Raw genomic sequence first — 19,584 nt, 5'->3', positions numbered from 1 at the left:
GTCCATTTGTGTGCATGTTATCAAGCCAAAATCACCAAGCTATGTAAACTTTTGATCATGGTAATTTGAGTAGTTTCTGTTGTCATTATGATTTAAAAAGAAGAGTAAGCACAGTTGATTGATAATAAATGGCTTCAGCCAAACACTAACCATGAGTGAAAGAAATGCTTTTGTGTTATTATCCATATTCTCTGAAAAATGATAAATAAATAAATATATATATATATACATATATATATATATATATATATATATATATATATATATATATATATATATATATATATATATATATATATATTTATTACTGTTTCAGTAATATATTTCTATATAGAGCAGGATGGTAAAGATCTTTTTCTGATTTATATGTAATATATCACATGATTTTGCTGGATTTTTTCAGCAACTGGCCAGTGTATGCAATAAAGGCAATTGCTACAGAGGTCCATGCTAGACCAATATCAATTAAAGTATGTTTAAAAGCAATCAGTAGATTATGATATGAGCATTACAATGTTAATGCAATTTAGTTATTAGTGAGTTGTTTCATGTTTTTAAATATGCAGCTTTAATGAAAATAAAACCTGGTGGTCCTACTATGAAGACCCCTGTTCAGGCGCTTTCTGTTATATAATGACAACACTCCCTCCAAGTCACCCAATTTTGCTCCCTTGTTGTCACGTTGTCACATGAGCTTCTGATAGGGACTGCAAGTGGCCATTATGCAGGCATGTTTCTTTGCTGTCACAATGGGAAACTCAAACAATTGTAGTGCCTTTTTAGTTTAAGCTTAGATCTACTTTAATTATATATTTATGGGCAAGGCGCATGTCAATATCAGCTGCCTGACAATTTATATGAACATGCTTGTTGCAGGTCAGGGACTCTCCAAGTAGTGAAGAAAGGATAGGAGCCCTGAAACAAAATGGTAAAAAGGTGTTAACTGTGCTGTGGTGCACAAATTTAAAAATGAAGGCGTATAACAAGGAAAAGCAGCGAACATACTATGTGATACAAACACAGTCCATCAAATATTAAATGCATGTTGCACTAAGCCCCAAAAAAGTGAACATCAGTCCAATCATATAATCAAAAAAACTAGTGCAATAAAGTCCCAATTGTGGCAAACATGTGAATGCTAATCCAAATAAGGTGAAAATACAGTCTACTTAATTGGGGAAGGTGGTAACTGCGGCTTTAAGGCAGAATGAGGAATCCAACACCAGATACAGTCCAGGAAGGCTTAGTAGAAAGCCATGACCCTCTTATGATGGGAAGGTCAGGTAACACCTCCGCCCTCAAAAGGCTAACAAGAAATCCTTATAGCACAGGTCTTCCTGGTATTGGTACCACTCATCACTTGGGGTGCTATGTATAAATCTGAATCAGAGGTTTATATGTACCCAAATGGAAAGAAAGATCTGCATAGTGTGTACCCATACAGCTAAATGTTTATTAAAATGAAGATAAAAACACTCACATTTACAAAACAGCTCAATAAAAAAACTCCCTGGCCGGCAGACAGTATGGCTGGTCTCAACATCCAATCACGTGTTGATGTCACAGCAGACCTTTGGAAGCAAGTAAAACCTCTCATATTTCTATCCTAAAACCAATCATTTCATTTTCAAGAGTTTTACATGACCAGAGTACACAACTTAGATGAACTTCAAACATAGGAGTACATATCTAGACATAGAGTACAAAATACAAATCTATGTGCAAGTGCATCAAAGTGTGGTAATTGGGAAGAAAATGTAAGGCACCTGTCACAACATATATGGTAGGCACATCTTTTGGGGAAAGGAGCTCCATGTGGTCTAGTATTCACTGGGGGATAGTTAAGATAACGTGCCCATATCAAAACTTGCACTACTCTAGTCCTGTAGCTGGGGAAACCCTTAACGGGGGTGCACCCTTTAACCCATTTCAAAGACAAGGAAGATGTGTACTGTAAAGACAGAAAATAGCCAGAAGGTATAGAAAAGCTGAGAAAAGAAAGTATCCAGAATGCAGACAAGAAAAAAGCAGGAAAGATGGAGATTGGGATAAAGAATTTTAGTTGGGCCTGCGCATACATAAACATGTGAGGTTTTCCCTCAACCTTTGTTCATGGAGGGTTAAATCATTCATAAAGTCTCATTGAAATCTCTCCCAGAATAATGAGCGATACTCAGATCGCAGACCTTTTTAAATGTTTTGACTTTAACATGTACTGCAGAATGGCTGCCAGCGTTTCTTTAAACAAATACCATGCCATTTTTTGTTTCACCTGAGTAATGGTCAAGGTTTTAGACCACCAGGCTCTAGATAATGTAAGTTTGGAGGCAGAGACGATAAGTTGAAAATTTAAATTGGTCAAGAATGCATTCAGAGGGTTTGAGATTCAGCAGAGCTTCATAGGGATTCTAAAGAATACTAACGCCTAGAACAAATCTGGCCAGTCTGTGAGGTACCACGTACCACCTAAACAATCACTTATAATTTGTCTCATTAGATGATCAGTTCTTTTTCCCTTTTGGGGGGGAGACAAGGCAAATGGCACACAAGTCATCCTCAAGGAACGTTGTATAGCAAGGCAATTATATAGGATATTATTTTAGAAAGAGGATTGCGCTAACATCCTGTTTGAGAAGAGTGAGTGTTAGACCAGAATTTGTGTGTTTTAGATAAGATTGCACATCATTTTCGAATTGAAGAGCGTGAAACAACTCTGTGGATGGAACATGTTAGAATCATTTTGCCCAAAACTGAACTTTTAGTTTCAGGAAGGTGTCTGGAAAAGTGACTTATTTTATTTCTAAAGACTCTGGTCATGAAATTTGAGCATTTCTCAGGTTTTCAGTCTCCTGGTAGTGGTTAATATGACATGGACTGTTCTTGTTGAATGTTTCGGGAAGATTGAGGCTGCTGCACCCAGAAGTTGAACATTCCATGGTGATAAAGGGAAGAGTAGAAGCTCTCATAGCAGGAACTCATTAGCGTCTCTTGGAACTTAAAGAAGCCAGTGGATGATTCAACTTAGATTGCCATGCATTATACCGTTTTCTTGTACAATTTTCCTTTAGATTCACCAAAACCAAACCATGTACCGTATATACTCGAGTATAAGCCGACCCGAATATAAGCTGAGGCACCTAATTTTACCACAAAAAACTGGGAAAACATATTGACTCGAGTATAATCCTAAGGGGGTAAATGCAGCAGCTACTGGTAAATTTTCAGCATGCGGTGAGGCACAGACAACACAGAGACTGCCGGTGTCACTGTGCCCATCAATGTAGCCTCACTGCCTATCATTGAAGCCTTACCGTGCCCATCATTGCAACCTTACAGTGCCCATCATTGTAGCCTCCCTGTGCCCATCACGGCAGCCTCACTGCCTATCATTGCAGCCTTACCGTGACCATCACCGCAGCCTCACCATGCCCATCATTGCAACCTTACCGTGCCAATCACTGCAGCCTCACCATGCCCATCATTGCATCCTTACCGTGCCCATTACCGCTGCCTCATTGTTCCCATCATTGCAGCCTCAATGTGCTCATCATTGACTCGAGTATAAGCCTAAGGGGGTAAATGCAGCAGGTACTGCTAAATTTTCAGGATGCGGTGCGGCACAGACAACACAGAGGCTGCCGGTGTCACTGTGCCCATCAATGTAGCATCACTGCCTATCATTGCAGCCTTACCGTGCCCATCACCGCCACCTCACCATGCCTATCATTGCAACCTTACTGTGCCCATCATTGTAGCCTCACTGTGCCCATCACCACAGCCTCACCATGCCCATCATTGCAACCTTATCGTGCCCATCATTTTAGCCTCACTGTGCCCATCACCACAGCCTCACCATGCCCATCATTGCAACCTTACCATGCCCATCATTGTAGCCTCACTGTGCCCATAACCGCAGCCTCGCCATGCCCATCATTTCAGCCTTACTATGTCCATCACCGCCGCCTCACCATGCCCATCATTGCAACCTTACCGTGCCCATCATTGTAGCCTCACTGTGCCCATCACCACAGCCTCACCATGCCCATCATTGCAGCCTTACCATGCCCATTACCGTCGCCTCATTGTTCCCATCATTGCAGCCTCAATGTGCTCATCATTGCAATCTCACTAATAGTGACTGCAGTCAGTACCTGGATTTCACAGCGGCATCTCCCGCTGTATCTCAGAGCTCAGCATGAAACTTTTGGCCACGCTGTGACAAAAGTCCTGCCCTCCTACTAGACCAGCTTGTGTGATAGATGTTCTGTCTATCACACAAGCTGGTTTAGGAGGAGGGCGGGACTTTTGTCACAGCGCAGTCGAAAGTTTCAGAGTCAGCTCTGAGACACAGCGGTCTCCCGCTGTGTAAGGGAGGGAGAGAGGGCGGGACTTTTGACACAGCACGGCCGAACATTTCACACTGAGCTCCGAGACACAGTGGTCTCCCACTGTGTAAGGGAGGATGAGAGGGGAGCGCTGCAGCCACAGTAAAAAGCAGCCTAATGTCCAGTATCCCTGCCCTCGCTCGAGTACAAGCTGAAAGGGGGGGGGGGTTTCAGCCTAAAAAAAAGGCTGGAAAAACTCGGCTTATACTCGAGTATATGCGGTAATATGAGGTAACCCTTTCAATTTGTATGCAATCAGGCAGGCCCTTGCACCACATAGTTGAAGGTAAATCTAAAGGAAATTGAATAAGAAAATTGTATGATGTATGGTCAGCTTTATAAACATCCACTCATGACTAAAAGATACATTGGTTTTCAGTAAAACGGGCATTCACTCTAGACAAATTTATTAGATATATTTAATTGTATTTGCCCAACTAAGGCCTCCTTTACACTTGTGGTTTGGGGGCGGTACAAACGCATAGTTGAGCCACATTTTCTTCGGTCTCCCAACTGCTCCCCCTTAAAGTGGCACAAAATTGCATCTAAGCACCACAAAGCAAAAATGCTATGTAATTCGTTTTTAATATTTAACCACTTGACCACTGGGCACTTAAACACCCTTAATAACAGACCAATTTTCAGCTTTCGGTGCTCTCACATATTGAATGACAATTACTCAGTCATGCAACACTGTACCCATATGAAATTTTTGTCCTTTTTTTCACACAAATAGAGCTTTCTTTTGGTGGTATTTAATCACCACTGGGTTTTTTATTTTTTGTGCTATAAAAGAAAAAAGGCCGAAAATTCTGTAAAAAAATGAATTTTTCTTCGTTTCTGTTATAAAATTTAGCAGATTAGTAATTTTTCTTCATAAATTTTGGCAAAAATTTATACTACTACATATCTTTGGTAAAAAATAAGTATAAATTGGTGGATATTATTTGGTCTTTGTGAAAGTTATAGAGTCCACAAGCTATGGTGCCAATATCTGAAAATTGATCACACCTGAAGGACTGACGGCCTATTTCAATTCTTGAGACCCTAACATGCCATAAAAGTACAAATACCCCCCAAATAACCACTTTTTGGAAAGAAGACATTCCAAGGTATTTAGTAAGAAGCATGATGAGTTTTTTGAAGTTGTAATTTTTTCCAACAATTCTTTGCAATATCAAGATTTTTTTTTTCAGTTTATTTCTTACACACAGCAAATGCATACCCCAAATTACACCCCAAAACACATTCTGCTATTACTCCCGAGTATGACGATACCACATGCGTGAGACTTTTACACAGCGTGGCCACATACAGAGGCCCAACATGCAGGAAGCACCATCAGGCGTTCTGGAGCACCCAGGACAATCCTGACATTTCTCTCTTACATGTAAAAATCATCATTTATTTGCTAGAAAATTACATAGAACCCAAAAACATTATATATATGTTTTTTTTTAACAAAGACCCTGGAGAATACAATGGTGGTCGTTGCAACCTTTTATCTCGCACGGTATTTGCGCAGCAATTTTTTGAACGCGTTTTTTTTGCTTAAAAAGACAAACAAAACATAAAGTTAGCCCAATGTTTTTGCACAATGTGAAAGATGAAGTTACGTTGAGTAAATAGATACCTAACATGTCACTCTTCAAAATTGCACACGCTCGTGGAATGGTGCCAAACGTCGCTACTTAAAAATCACCATAGGCGACACTTTACATTTTTTTACTAGTTGCATGTTTTGAGTTACAGAGGAGGTCTAGGGCCAAAATGATTGCTCTCGCTCTAACATTTGCAGCGATACCTCACATGTGTGGTTTGAACACCATTTTCATATGTGGGCGTGACTTACGTATGCGTTTCGCTTCTGCATGTGAGCACATGGCGACAGGGGCGCTTTAAAAAAAAAAATTTTATTGTTCATTTTACTTTATTTATTTTTTCCCCAAAAATAAATTTTTTGATCACTGTTATTCCTATTACAAGGAATGTAAACATCCCTTGTAATAGGAATATTGCATGACAGGTCCTCTTTACAGTGAGATATGGGGTCAATAAGATTCAGGCTTTGATCGTATTGGCGAGTTCTGTAGAAGCACCAGAGGGCGGTGGGAGGGGGGGAGTCCCCTATTGCCTCCTGTAAGAACGATCAAGCAGTGGAACAGCCACTATGATTGTTCTTATGGTGTAGGGAATCGCCGGCTGAAAAAGCTGATATCTGAATGATGCCTGTAGCTACACCCATCATTCAGATATCCTCGAACAAAGTCAAGGACATCATATGATGACTGGCTGGGTATTGCAGGATATCACTGACTATGACTGGGTATTGCAGGGTATAACCGAGTATGGTTGGGTATTGCATGGTATCTCCGAGTATGGCTGGGTATTGCATGGTATCACCGAGTATGGCTGGGTATTGCATGGTATCACCGAGTATGGCTGGGTATTGCAGGGTATCACCGAGTATGGCTGGGTATTGCAGATCCTGGCTGGGTATTGCAGGGTATCTCCAAGTATGGCTGGGTATCTCCGAGTATGGCTGGGTATTGCAGGGTATCTCCGAGTATGGCTGGGTATGGCAATTTATGGCAGAGTATTGGCAGGGTATTGCAGAGTATTGGCGGGTATTGCAGAGTATTGGCGGGCAGAGTATTGGCGGGCAGAGTATTGGCGGGTATTGCAGAGTATTGGCGGGGTATTGCAGAGTATTGGTGGGTTATTGCAGAGTATTGGCAGAGTATTGGCAGAGTATTGGCAGAGTATTGCAGAGTATTGGCAGGGTATTGCAGAGTATTGGTGGGTATTGCAGAATATTGGCGGGCAGAGTATTGGTGGGTATTGCAGAATATTGGCGGATATTGCAGAGTATTGCAGAGTATTGGCCGGGTTTTGGCGGGCAGAGTATTGGTGGGTATTGCAGAGTATTGGCGGGGTATTGCAGAGTATTGGCGGGGTATTGCAGAGTATTGGCGGGGTATTGCAGAGTATTGGCGGGGAATAGAGGGGTTAATTTTTGGTGAGAAGCACTGTGGGCACTGCAGATGCTGCCCACAGCGCTGCTGACACCGATCTCTTCCCTACATTGTACCGATCGGTACAGAGAGGGGAGGGAGGAACCGGCATCATAACATGACGCCGGTTTGTTTACAAGTGATCACTCTGTCATTTGACGGAGCGATCACGTGGTAAACGGCCACGATGCCCCCAGGGGGCGCGTGAGAGCGGAATTCTGGGAGGACGTCATATGACGGCCTCTCAGAGTTAAGCAACTGCCCTGTAGCTGTCATTCAGCTGTGGGGCGGTTGTTAAGTGGTTAAAGCAAACTCACCCATCCATCCATGTCTCCATACTTTATTTTGTTGGGAAATCACTTTGAAAAACACCCCCCTAGCATTCCTGGCCATGGTCATCCTGTAAAGGGCAAAAGATTCATGTAGCATTTACTTCCTGGAATCAATCTGCCCTTAGCTCAGGCATGGATGCAGGAGGATGTGTTTATCTGAGAAAAACCCTCCTCCTCTCCTGAAAAGTCCTGGGATGTATGACATCACTTGCCTAGACAAGAAACCAGGAAGTAACAGAAGAAACACAAAAAAAATAGTTTAAGACAAGAAAATGTAATATAGATTCCTAATTACACATAGTCAATGCTGATTGAGAAAGTGAAGTTCTACTTTAAGCTTTAAAGGGTTAAACATGACACGTCTGAGAGGCTTTTCAAAAATGATCCCCCTTCTTTTGCTCTGTGCCATTCATTCACCTGAATGAGCCACAGTGCACTCTCTCGCTGTACCCCTTAGAACACAGCGATGAGGGCTGGCCTAGAGTCAAAGGAAAGCAATTATTCATCGCACAATGCGTCTCCCTTTTAGCCACTCCTTGGATTGTTGACCATGTCGGTCCACCTGTGAACACAGACTGTATTCTTGATCTCAAGGTTCTGATGAAGAGGTTACCCTCGAAAAGCGTAAACCTATTTTTAGGCATGAATGGGCATGTCTAATTTTTTAACCTTCTACTGTATACTTTGTAACCACACCTTTTTACGATACGTAGTATTATTTATATATCGATTTTATTTTTCATGTATGTAATTTGTTGATGAATAAACTGTGTATTTTGTTACTAGCGTTCGATCACGCGCCTTGCATTCACCTTTTCCACACAGTGACATATTGCCTCCTTGTCGCCTGTTAAACACCCTCTGAAGGGCGATCGGATCCATTGTTGAAATTCTTCATAGAGCATCAAAAGTGTAAACAAGCTTGTATGCCTTTTTTAATGCTATTTGAATTTCAAAAGCCTTTTGAGCAACACATTTGTATTATTAAAGTGAATCTTTCACTTTCCCATTCAGGGTACAGTGACATATTCTGTTGATACCTCAGCCCCCAACCACCTTGCTGATACTTACCCTCATAGTGCTCCTGTGTTGCCCTACTAGCTTTTTGGAGCATTGACTGTGCAGTGCACCTTGGGAGAAGAGGAGAAGATAACCTGCTCCTGATACCAAGAAGTACCAAGAGGTACCAAGTATAGCCAAAGGCCTCATCAGGGAATCATAGCAACATTACTGTATGAGAATCTATATTTATATTTTTGTGGACATACAAGAAAGATAAGCTTGTGATATATCACATAATTTGCACCTGGCATACCTGCTGTAGAACATGTTGCCAATATGCAAAAATCCATGAACAATCTTAAACTGTAAACTAAAAAAAAAATCTTAATGCAATTACTGCAATTGGAAATAAGGCTTGAAAAAAAATAAGGTTACTTTTTCATTTGTAGGTTATATAGACTAACTTTTGCATTCTATATGCATCCACATTGTTGTTGTATTAAGCATGAGGTTTTGTAAAGGATAACCCTTCCAAGGAGCTCCCAGTGGCTAAAGCCTCATACACACGATCCAATTGCTGGCCAACAGAGCGTCAGACTTTTGTCCGAAGGGCGTGTGCCGGGAACTTGACTTGTATACAAACGGTACACATTTGTCGACCAGCAAACATAAACATAGTGACGTAGTACGTGGAATTTCAGCTCTTGAGTGCCACCACACCTTCTGCTAATGTCGTGTTTGGTGAGCATTGATTCCGAGCATGCGTGTTTGTACTTTGGACTTTTGCGTGATGGGCTTGTGTACACACGATATGAAAATCTGAAAACAGAACATTGTCCGCCGAAAATTTACTAGCCTGTCATCCAACATTTCTGAAGGAACGTACTATCAGTCGGATTTTAGGCAAACAGTCTGTCATCACACAATTCCCTGCCAAAAATCAGATCGTGTGTACGAGGCTTAAGAATTGTCATGGTTTCCTGCTTATCCTCCCTAGCGATAATCCCGAGTTTGGCTTGGGCTGGGATTTCAGCACCATAAGCGGTAACCCCGAGCCAGACTCGGGATCGCATTGCTGGATACAGGGAGGACACAGGGAGAAGTTACTTACCTTGTCCCCTGGATCCAGCGATGTCCTCCACGCTGTGTGATCGAGCTTTCCTCCGCTCAATTCACACAGTGCCCGAATGCCGCCGATCTCCGTTCCTTGCGACGTTAGGGCGCACGGGAGCGGAGATCGGCGCAAAATTCAAAAAGTAAAAACACACAAAACACACACACAGTACTGTAATCTTACAGATTACAGTACTGTATAAAAACATTACACACCCCCTTTGTCCCTAGTGGTCTGTGAAGTGCCCTGCATGCACTTTTATATTATAAATACTGTTTTTTCTGCCTGGAATTTGGAGATTGTCCATAGCAACCAGAAAGTGTCCCTTTATGTCAAAAGTGATTTTAGACCAACTAGAAAACAGCGATAATAAATTAGAATCACTTGCAGAATTGAGCGATAGCGATTTGTGGGGAAAATCGTCATCAAACACTAAATCTAATGACAGCGACAATTCTGCAAATGAGCAAATTTCAGTGTTTTTGGATTTGATTACATTATTGAATAATTTTTATTATTATTTATTATATTATAAACTTTATCATACCCGGGATGTCTGCTAGACTCTGATTTGAACAGATTTAAGAGAGTTATTCCTAAGAATTACAGGACTACAATATAAAACACCAAATTTCCATGCAAAAAAAATTGTACCACTTTCAGCACCTAAAACCAGAACTAATCCTACCGCCAGGGAGGTTAAAGGATAAGTTCATCTTTTCATGCAGAATTTCACTTTTCATAATTAATAGAAGCGTTTCTAATGCTCCTTCTGCCCCGACCATCCCAATGTGCTTTTCTCTTACTTACCTTATCCACAGGAGGTTTAAAATCTTGTTAGTTTATTTGAATTTTTAAAAATGATTTTCAGATTCCATCATTTCCTGCAGATTGCCTGTTAGTATTCACTTTACTTCCTTGTTGCGTCACAGAAGAGGGCATGATAGGGTGTGTTCACCACTCTGGACCACACCTCCCTCATTACAATACCCCCTTCCACCCACTTCCTATACAATCTGATTGTGCAATCTCCTTTAGATCTCCCATCAGCTATGCAGTACAAGGGCCTGCCTGATTTTATACAAATTTAATGGATTGGTCACGTGAGTCATCCCTATTCCATTGTACAATTAGATTGCATAGTGTATGGCCATCTTTATACCAGTACATAGGAGAGAGTGGAGAGAGACACTAATGTCGCGTACACACAATCTGAATTTTGGTCGGAAAAAACTCTGATGTTTTTCCCGACTGAATTCCGATGGGATTTCACTCAAGCTATCTTGCATACACACGGTCAAGAATGCGGTGATGTACAACACGTACGACGGGACTAGAAAAAGGAAGTTCAATAGCCAGTAGCCAATAGCTTCCGTCTCGTAGTTGAATCTGAGCATGTGTGAGTTTTTGCAGGTCGGAATTGTATACACATGATTGGAAATTCCGATAGAAACCTGCTCTCAATTTTTTGCTGGCGGAAATTCGACCAGCAAAATTCAGATGGAGCATACACATGGTCGCATTTTTGCTTGAATGGGCTTCCCTACTTGCGACAATCGCCCCAGAGAGACTCCAGAACTTTTTTTGGAGCACAGCATGGTGTGTTACCACAGTTTTTGGTTCTTTTGCTGCATTTGGGGAGCCTTTAACATATAATGACAACACAAGCATGATGCACATTTGCAGTGTTTCTGAAATGAATATAATGTGCACATTTTTTGTGTGGTTTCCCATGCATTTAGAAACACACAGATGTGAATGGCGCCCCATTGTTCTTGTGTAAACGCACCAATTTCACTTTTAGGCCCCATTCACACCTAGTATACAGTAGTAGGAGTGAATGTTTTTTGGGCTAATTTTTCCAGTTACCCACATAGGGCAGTCTGTGTATTTCAATTGGCTGCGCTACATGTGGCAAAGTAGCTCATGGGACCTTTTGGTCTGGTGAGAGTTGCACATTTTTTTTACTTGGCATTTTGCTGCATTTGTCACCCATTTCTTCATGGGGTAAAATGTGTGTTTGCTTCTGTTTGGTGTGCTGTTAACAATTAATGACACTAAAAGAACAACTAGGTAATTTTAGGTGTATAAAGGTGGTCCATACACTATACACTCTGATTGTATAATCTCTGTAAAATCTCCTTCAGCTTTACCAAAACAATATAATTGGAGGACCCCATTTATCACTCTGTATTCAATCAGGTAGGCCCTTGCAGTACATCAGGAGTGTCCCGTGGGCTGCATGCGGCCCCATTGGAGTTTAGTATGCAGGCTGAGCCCAGGGCCAGATTAAGAACATCATGGGCCTGGTGCTGAGGATTTTGGTGGGGCCTTTTATAAACAATAAATAAATAAAAATGCAAACTATTTTTTGTGATAACAAATTAAATTAAAGAGAGAGAGGGAGGATGAGAGAGAGAGAGAAAGGGGGTGAAAGAGGGGTAAGGGAGGGAGGATGTGAGAGAAAGGGGGGGTGAGAGAGAGAGGATGGGAATGACATCAACGCAGCCTGGCCAAGGCAAGTGACTGAAGGCACAGAACCCAGAAGGAAGACCGGGTGAAGATGGAAGTGCCCGGGGCCCCGCCGGTTGATCACAGCACAACACTGGAGGGCTCAGTCTGACAATTTAAGTGTACCCTAATGTGCTAATATGCTGTGCATACTTGTACATTATGGCATAACCTACCCCAGGGTCTCTAAAAAGTCGTAATGTTAGAAAAGTTTACTACCGCTTTAATATCACAAGCCTCTCATGGGGCCCCCTACTGACCCTGTGGCCCTTGGGCAGTGCCTAAGTGCATAGTTGTCAACATTTCAAAAATATTTTCAGGGACGCTTTTCTTTACAAGTGCTATATTTATAGTAGCTGACATCCCCCGTGTTCCTCTATACATCACAATAGTAATTACAAAATGAAATAAGTACTAATAATGGGGCGGAACAAATATAAGGACTGTGAGGTTTCCTTTAGTTGAACTGACAAAAGTGCCCATTCTAGAGCTGGTAACATTGAGGATATTCAGTATAATTTTAAAGAACAGTTTTTGTGGGTAAGAGGCATAGGGGAGGAGTATGGATGGTATACAAGTGGGAAGTATGTGCAGGTGAGGGAGAGGAATGTGGAGGGTCTAACAGTGGGCACTATGTACACGAGAGGAGTGCAGAGGGTATGGCAGAAGGCACTTTGTACAGGAGAGGAGTGTGAAGGGTATGACAGTGGGCAGTATGCACAGCAGAGGAGTGTAGAGGGTATGACATTGGGCACTATGTATAAGAGAAGAGTGTGGAGGGTATGACAGTGAACAATATGTACAGGAGTGTGGAGGGCATGACAGTGGGCACTATGTACAGGAGAGAAGTGTGGAGAGTAGGACAGTAAGCAGTAATTACAGGAGAAGATTGTGGAGGGAGGGTATGACGTGGGCACTATGTATAGGAGAGGAGTATGGAGGGTATGACAGTGAGTAGTATGTATAGGAGAGGAGTGTGGAGAGTATGACAGTGGGTGCTATGTATAGGAGAGAAGTGTTGGAGGTATGACAGTGGGCACTATGTATAGGAGAGAAGTATGGAGGGTATGACAGTGAGTAGTATGTACAGGAGAGGAGTGCGGAGGGTATGACAGTGAGTAGTATGTACAGGAGAGGAGTGCGGAGGGTATGACAGTGGGTAGTATGTACAGGAGAGGAGTGCGGAGGGTATTCCCCAAAACAATCAGTGCTGCCAGCTATAGTTAGCAACACTAATCATTGTATTGACTGGCAGAACACAATAACACTGCGGGAGTGATTGCCCCATTCACAGGTCAGCAGGTGAGAGGGTGTGTGGGTACAGGCTGGGGAGAGATACTAGTCAGTCCCTGGGTAGGCTCTGGTTAGTATCAGAGTCAGATACACACAGGTTCCATATGCCACGATTGTTAGAGCGAGAACAATAATTCTAGCACTAGACCTCCTCTGTAACTCTAAACATGTAACCTGTAAAAAATGTAAAGCAAAATCGTGCTAACTTTAGTGTTTTTTTTACGAATGAAACAGTTTCTTTCCAAAAAAAAGTTTGAAAAATTGCTGCGCAAATATCGTATAACATAAAAAGTTGCAAAGACCACCATTTTATTCCATAGGGTGTCTGCTAAAACAATATATAATGTTTGAGGGTTCTGAGTAATTTTCTAGCATAAAAAAAATGATGATTTTTACATGTAGGAGAGAAGTCTCAGAATGGGCCTGGGTGGCAAGGGGTTAATTATCATAAGTTATCTACAAATAATTATTATAAGCACTGTGAGTTCATCCTCTCCGTCTGCTGCAGAGTGTTCCAGCTTGTATTTATACTGTCGCTCTGTATGCAGCTTCTGACAGGCTGCGCAAGGAGCCCTGTATCTCCGGAACCATAGATGATAGCAGCCCCATATTTGAACCAGTGCTGGAGTGGGTCTTTAGCTACCTACCCCCCCAAAGGTGGGGTCTCTGTGACTCCTGATCGCCGAGCTACAATTCTCGAAGTCGATCTTTTTTTTTTTCTTTTTTTTTGGCAAATGGGCCTATCTTGAGAAAGGGGCCTGGAGCTGCAGCTCCAATAGCCCCTATGTTAATCTGGCCCTGGCTGAGCCTCTCTGGAGGGACCCTAGGGGAGCCAGGCAAATGCACAAGTGGAGAGATGCCGGGTAAGCTGTGCAAACATTTCCTGATGGGCGAAGAGTGTGTGCTAATGAGGTCAGCTGGTAAACTGCTTCATGTGTCTTACTGGTTTCTTCATCCCAATCTACATACCAGTGATGAAGCTTTCTAAGAAATACAGCAAAGGCTAAGGTGAGGCCTTGTTCTCAAAATCAAAGTAAGCTTTTACTTTTCTCCAACTGAGGTACATTAACCACATCCGGACCACCCACAGTCGTTATACGTCGGTAATTTGTTGTTGAATACCGTTGTTATGGCAGCAGATAACTGCCTTATCCCTGGTATTTTTTTAAAACGGCGGGCGGTCTACTTTCAGATAAAAGTGGTCTCTGCGGTGGATTCACTGCAAGATCATTTTTATCGGTGGCAGGAGAGGTGCCCATCCCCCTCCCACTGCATCCCAGTCATCTACACTGCTTACAGGAGCTGTCAGTAGAGGAGGAGATGCTCCGATGTTTTCCCTTGTGACTGAATCATGGCCCCCACTCTAATTCATACCATTGGATGATGGAAGCAATGTCAAACATCACTTCTGCCCAATGGTCTTAAAGGGGACTTTTTTTATTGAAAAAAATATACTTTTTTTTATTATGATTGCATTAAGCGTAAATGTGAGCTCTGAGGTATTTTTGACCACAAATCCCACATGAACTTGTTGCCGGTTACAGTCGTTATACGGCGGTAGGTTGACATGGCTGTGCAAAACGTTGTAGGTGTATGACGGCTGCTTTAAGAGCGGCACATGCCCGCAGTGCGATGCCAGAGTCAATGTTTGCTGGCTACCCTCGATCGCTCCACAATATAAACAGACAGATCCCCATTCTGACAGGGGAGGAGAGTGATAGATCTGCTGTTCCTAGTGATCAGGAACAGTGATTTCTCTCCTCCTCCAGTCAGTCCATTCCCCCCACAGTTAGAAACACCTCCCAGGGAACACATTTAACCCCTTGATCGCCCCCTAGTGTTATCCCCTTCCCTGCCAGTGACATTTACACAGTAATCAGTGCATTATTATAGCATCGATCGCTGTATAAATGTCAGCAGTTCCAAAAAAAGAGTCAAAAGTGTCCAATCTGTCTGCCGCAATGTTGCAGTCCCACTAAAAATCACTGACTAGTAAAAAAAAAAAAATTATAAGAAAATGCCATAAATATATCCCCTATTTTATAGGTGCTATAGCTTTTGCCCAAACCAATCAATAAACGCTTATTGCAATTTTATTTTATTTTTTACCAAAAATATGTAGAAGAATATATATCTGCCTAAATTGATGAAGACATTTTTTTTTTTGGGGGGATATTTATTATAGCAAAAAGTAAAAATATTGTTGTTTTTTTTTCAAAATTGTCGAGGTCTTTTTTGTTTATAGTGCAAAAAATAAAAAAAACTGCAGAGGTGATCAGATATCACCAAAAGGAAGCTCTATTTGTGGGAAAGAAATTACATCAATTTTGTTTGTGTACAATGTCACATGACCGCCAATTGTCAGTTAAAAGGATGCAAAAATGGCCTGGTCAGGAAGTAGCTAAATCCTTCCGGGGCTGAAGTGGTTAAAGAGGTCCTGTCATGCTTTTTTTCTATTACAAGGGATGTGTATATTCCTTGTAATAGGAATAAAAGTGATTCAATTTTTTTTTTTAAAGGGACAGTGTAAAAAAATAAATAAAAAGTTAAATTAACCACTTGCCGACCGCCGCACGACGATGTACGTCCTATTTTTGAAGAGGGATATCTCGGTAACGGCAGCAGCTGCTGCCACAACCGAGATATCCATCTCTTCAGGCGGCGGTCGGCTGTACGATAACGGTGGTCTCCGCGGCGGATTCGCTGCGAGATCACCGCTATCGGCGGCGGGAGAGGTGCCACCCCCCTCCCGCCGCCCTCCCGCACCTTCCGCCGCTTACCGGAGCCGTCGGTAGCGGCGGAGGCGATCGGGTCCTTTCATCTGCTGGGCATAGAGACAAGTTAGGCTAAGATGGCCCCCACTCGTCTCTATACCATAGGAGGGCGGAAGCGACGTCAAAATGTCACTTCCGCCCATACCTCTTAAAGGTATATTTTTTTTAAATGTCAGATTTTCTTTTTTTTTTTTTTGCATTTTAGCCCAAATATGAGATCTGAGGACTTTTTGACCCCAGATCTCATATTTAAGTGGACCTGTCATGCTTTTTTCTATTACAAGGGATGTTTACATTCCTTGTAATAGAAATAAAAGTGATCCATTTTTTTTTTAAACAGTGTAAAAATAAATAAAATCAATTAAAATAAATAAGAAATTTTTTTTTAAAACACCCCGTCACGACGAGCTTGCGCACAGAAGCGAGCGCACACGTGAGTAGCCCCCGCATATGAAAACGGTGGTCAAACCACTCATGTGAGGTATCGCCGCGATCGGTAGAGCGAGAGCAATAATTCTAGCCCTAGACCTCCTCTGTAACGCAAAAAATGCAACCTGTAGAATTTTTTAAATGTCGCTTATGGAGAATTTTGAGGCTAAAAGTTTGACGCCATTCCACGAGCAGGCGCAATTTTGAAGCGTGACATGTTGGATATCAATTTACTCGGCGTACCATTATCTTTCACAATATAAAAAAAATTGGGCTAATTTTACTGTTGTCTTATTTTTTTATCCAAAAAAGTGAATTTTTTCCAAAAAAATGCGCTTGTAAGACCGCTGCGCAAATACGGTGTGAAAAAAAGTATTTCAATGACCGCCATTTTATTCTCTAGGGTGTTAGAAAAAAACAATATAAAATGTTTGGGGGTTCTAAGTAATTTTCTAGAAAAAAAAACTGTTTTAAACATGTAAACACTAAGTCTGAAAAAGAGGCCTAGTCCTTAAGTGGTTAATAAGAAAAAAAAGCAAAGCGCCCCATTCTGCCAAGCTCGTGTGTAGAAGCGAATGCATATGCAAGTCGCGCATGCATATGTAAACGGTTTTCAAACCACGCATGTGAGGTACCGCCATGATCGTTAGAGCGAGAGCAATAATTCTAACAAAAAACCTTCTCTGTAACTCAAAACTTGTAACCTGTAGAAATTTTTAAACGTCACTTATGGAGATTTTTAAGGGTCAAAGTTTGTTGCCATTCCATGAGTAGCGCATTTTTGAAGCATGACATGTTGGGTATCAATTTACTTGGCTTAACATTATCTTTCGCAATATAAAAAAAATGGGCTAACCTTTACTGTTTTTACATTTTTTCATTTAAAAAAGTGAATTTTTTCCCCTAAAGCCTGCTGCGCAAATACGGTGTGGCATAAACTATTGCAACGACCGCCATTTTATTCTCTAAGGCGTCTAAAAATATATATATATAATGTTTGGGGGTTCCAGCATATAATTTTCTAGCAAGAAAAACGGATTTTAACTTGTGAACACCAAGTGTAAAAAGTAGGCCGGTCCTGATGAGTTTACTTCCTCTTTTTTTCCCTGCAAAGGTAAAGCATAATGGACTACTATGCATCGCATAGTAGCCCATTATGTGTCACTTACCTGACACAGGAGCCAGAGAAGTTGCGCTGTCCCCTGTAGTCCGCCGCATCCATCTTGCTGGTGGCGTCTCGCAGTTCCGCCGCTGTCATTCGGCGAAGCCGCGATGACGTCACTCCCGCGCATGCGCACGGGAGTCGAAAAATGCGGCAGCTCCATTTTTGGAACTGCCGCGTTCAGTGCGCCTGCGCACCGCTGTCTACGGCGCATGCGCCGTAGACAGCGGTGCCCGTTTTCGGGCAAATATCTCCTAAACCATATAGGTTTAGGAGATATTGCTTGGACCTACAGGTAAGCCTTAATCTAGGCTTACCTGTAGGTCAAAGTGGTTTGTAAGGGTTTACAACCACTTTAAATGGTTAATGGTATATTGGTATGTAGGGGAGCTGGATTTTAGAAAAAAATAAAGTGAACTTGGCATTTCTGCATTGTGTGAGAAAGCTGTGGTCTGCCTCTCCTGTGTTCTGGCAGTGCAGGATATTTTACCCTTGCTTCAGGACTTGGCAGTAAAGAAATAAAGACCAATTATTACTAGTGTATATGAAACTTGGCTGTATTACAGTAATAAATAGTGACGGTTCAATTGAGCCTTAACTACTGGTAAGATTGCTTGCATCACGCTTATTACTTTGGCATTTACATCTGAAAAACAATGAACATTTTCTTCTTTCTAGGCATATAAACTGGCCATTCTGGATTTAACAACAGCTGCAGAGTTGGATCCATCCTGCTCTCTTGTATACTACAATAGAGGAGTTTGTTACCATCAGATGAAGATGCATGAAGAGGTAAGAAACTGAATCTGGGAAGATCGTCATAAGTGAGGAACATATACAGTATGTATAACACCTACTGTATATGAGTTAAAGAAACAGTCACAGCAATGTAAAGGATGTTACATTGCAGCTGCAGGGTCTGTTGTGTGAAAAGGAATGGACTAAAAATGCGAAAAAAATGCGACATTCATTCCCACATTACAGATAGAAAGTAAATGCTAAAATTAGCCTGGTCTTTAAAGCGGAGTTCCCGACCAATTGTTTTTTTTTTTTTTTTTTTTTCACTAAAAAAACACCCTCGCAATGGTCTCATCTTATGTAATACATACCGGAATATGTGCTACATGTTCCCTTTTTTGTTCGATAGTTTTCTAAATAACTTACTTTGATCTCCTTAGCAGGCGCGCTTCTATCTTCAGTGTGGGCATCTGAAACCCGCTCATTGCTCCTTCCGAGTTACAGTGCTGCTGACTACCCAGCATGCACCGTCCAATCTCACACATGCATGGCGCACTCATTGTATTGCAGTGCCACAATACTACTGTTACCGCCACTGCCGATCCCCTCTCCGCCACTGCTACAATAGCAACAACAGACTTGTTGCCCTATTTAACAATGGTGCTTAACTTCACCTGGCATTGCGTAATTTCTGGTTTGGAAATACCGCAATGCTAGAAGTGAGTGCTTACTGACTCCTGGGATTGATGACACTTACAGTATCTCGCAAAAGTGAGTACACCCACTCGCATTGTTGTAAATACTTTATTATAACTTCTCATGTGACAACA

At 41.9% G+C, this 19,584-nt stretch overlaps 1 protein-coding gene across 1 annotated transcript in view; it reads left to right on the top strand.

The window, feature by feature from the left end:
• TTC6 (tetratricopeptide repeat domain 6) overlaps nucleotides 1–19,584 on the top strand; it is a 308,030-nt gene that overhangs the window by 213,260 nt on the left and 75,186 nt on the right. Inside the window, exon 25 of the mRNA XM_077464674.1 lies at nucleotides 18,695–18,808. Within this exon, the coding sequence (XP_077320800.1) occupies nucleotides 18,695–18,808 (114 nt within the window). The remainder of the gene's footprint in view (nucleotides 1–18,694; nucleotides 18,809–19,584) is intronic.

The sequence above is a fragment of the Lithobates pipiens genome, unplaced genomic scaffold, assembly GCF_037356315.1.
Source record: "Lithobates pipiens isolate NorthernLeopardFrog02 unplaced genomic scaffold, aLitPip1_a1.2 Scaffold_30, whole genome shotgun sequence".
Classification (NCBI taxonomy): Eukaryota; Metazoa; Chordata; class Amphibia; order Anura; family Ranidae; genus Lithobates; species Lithobates pipiens.
This window is presented reverse-complemented; position numbering and strand designations above follow the sequence as displayed.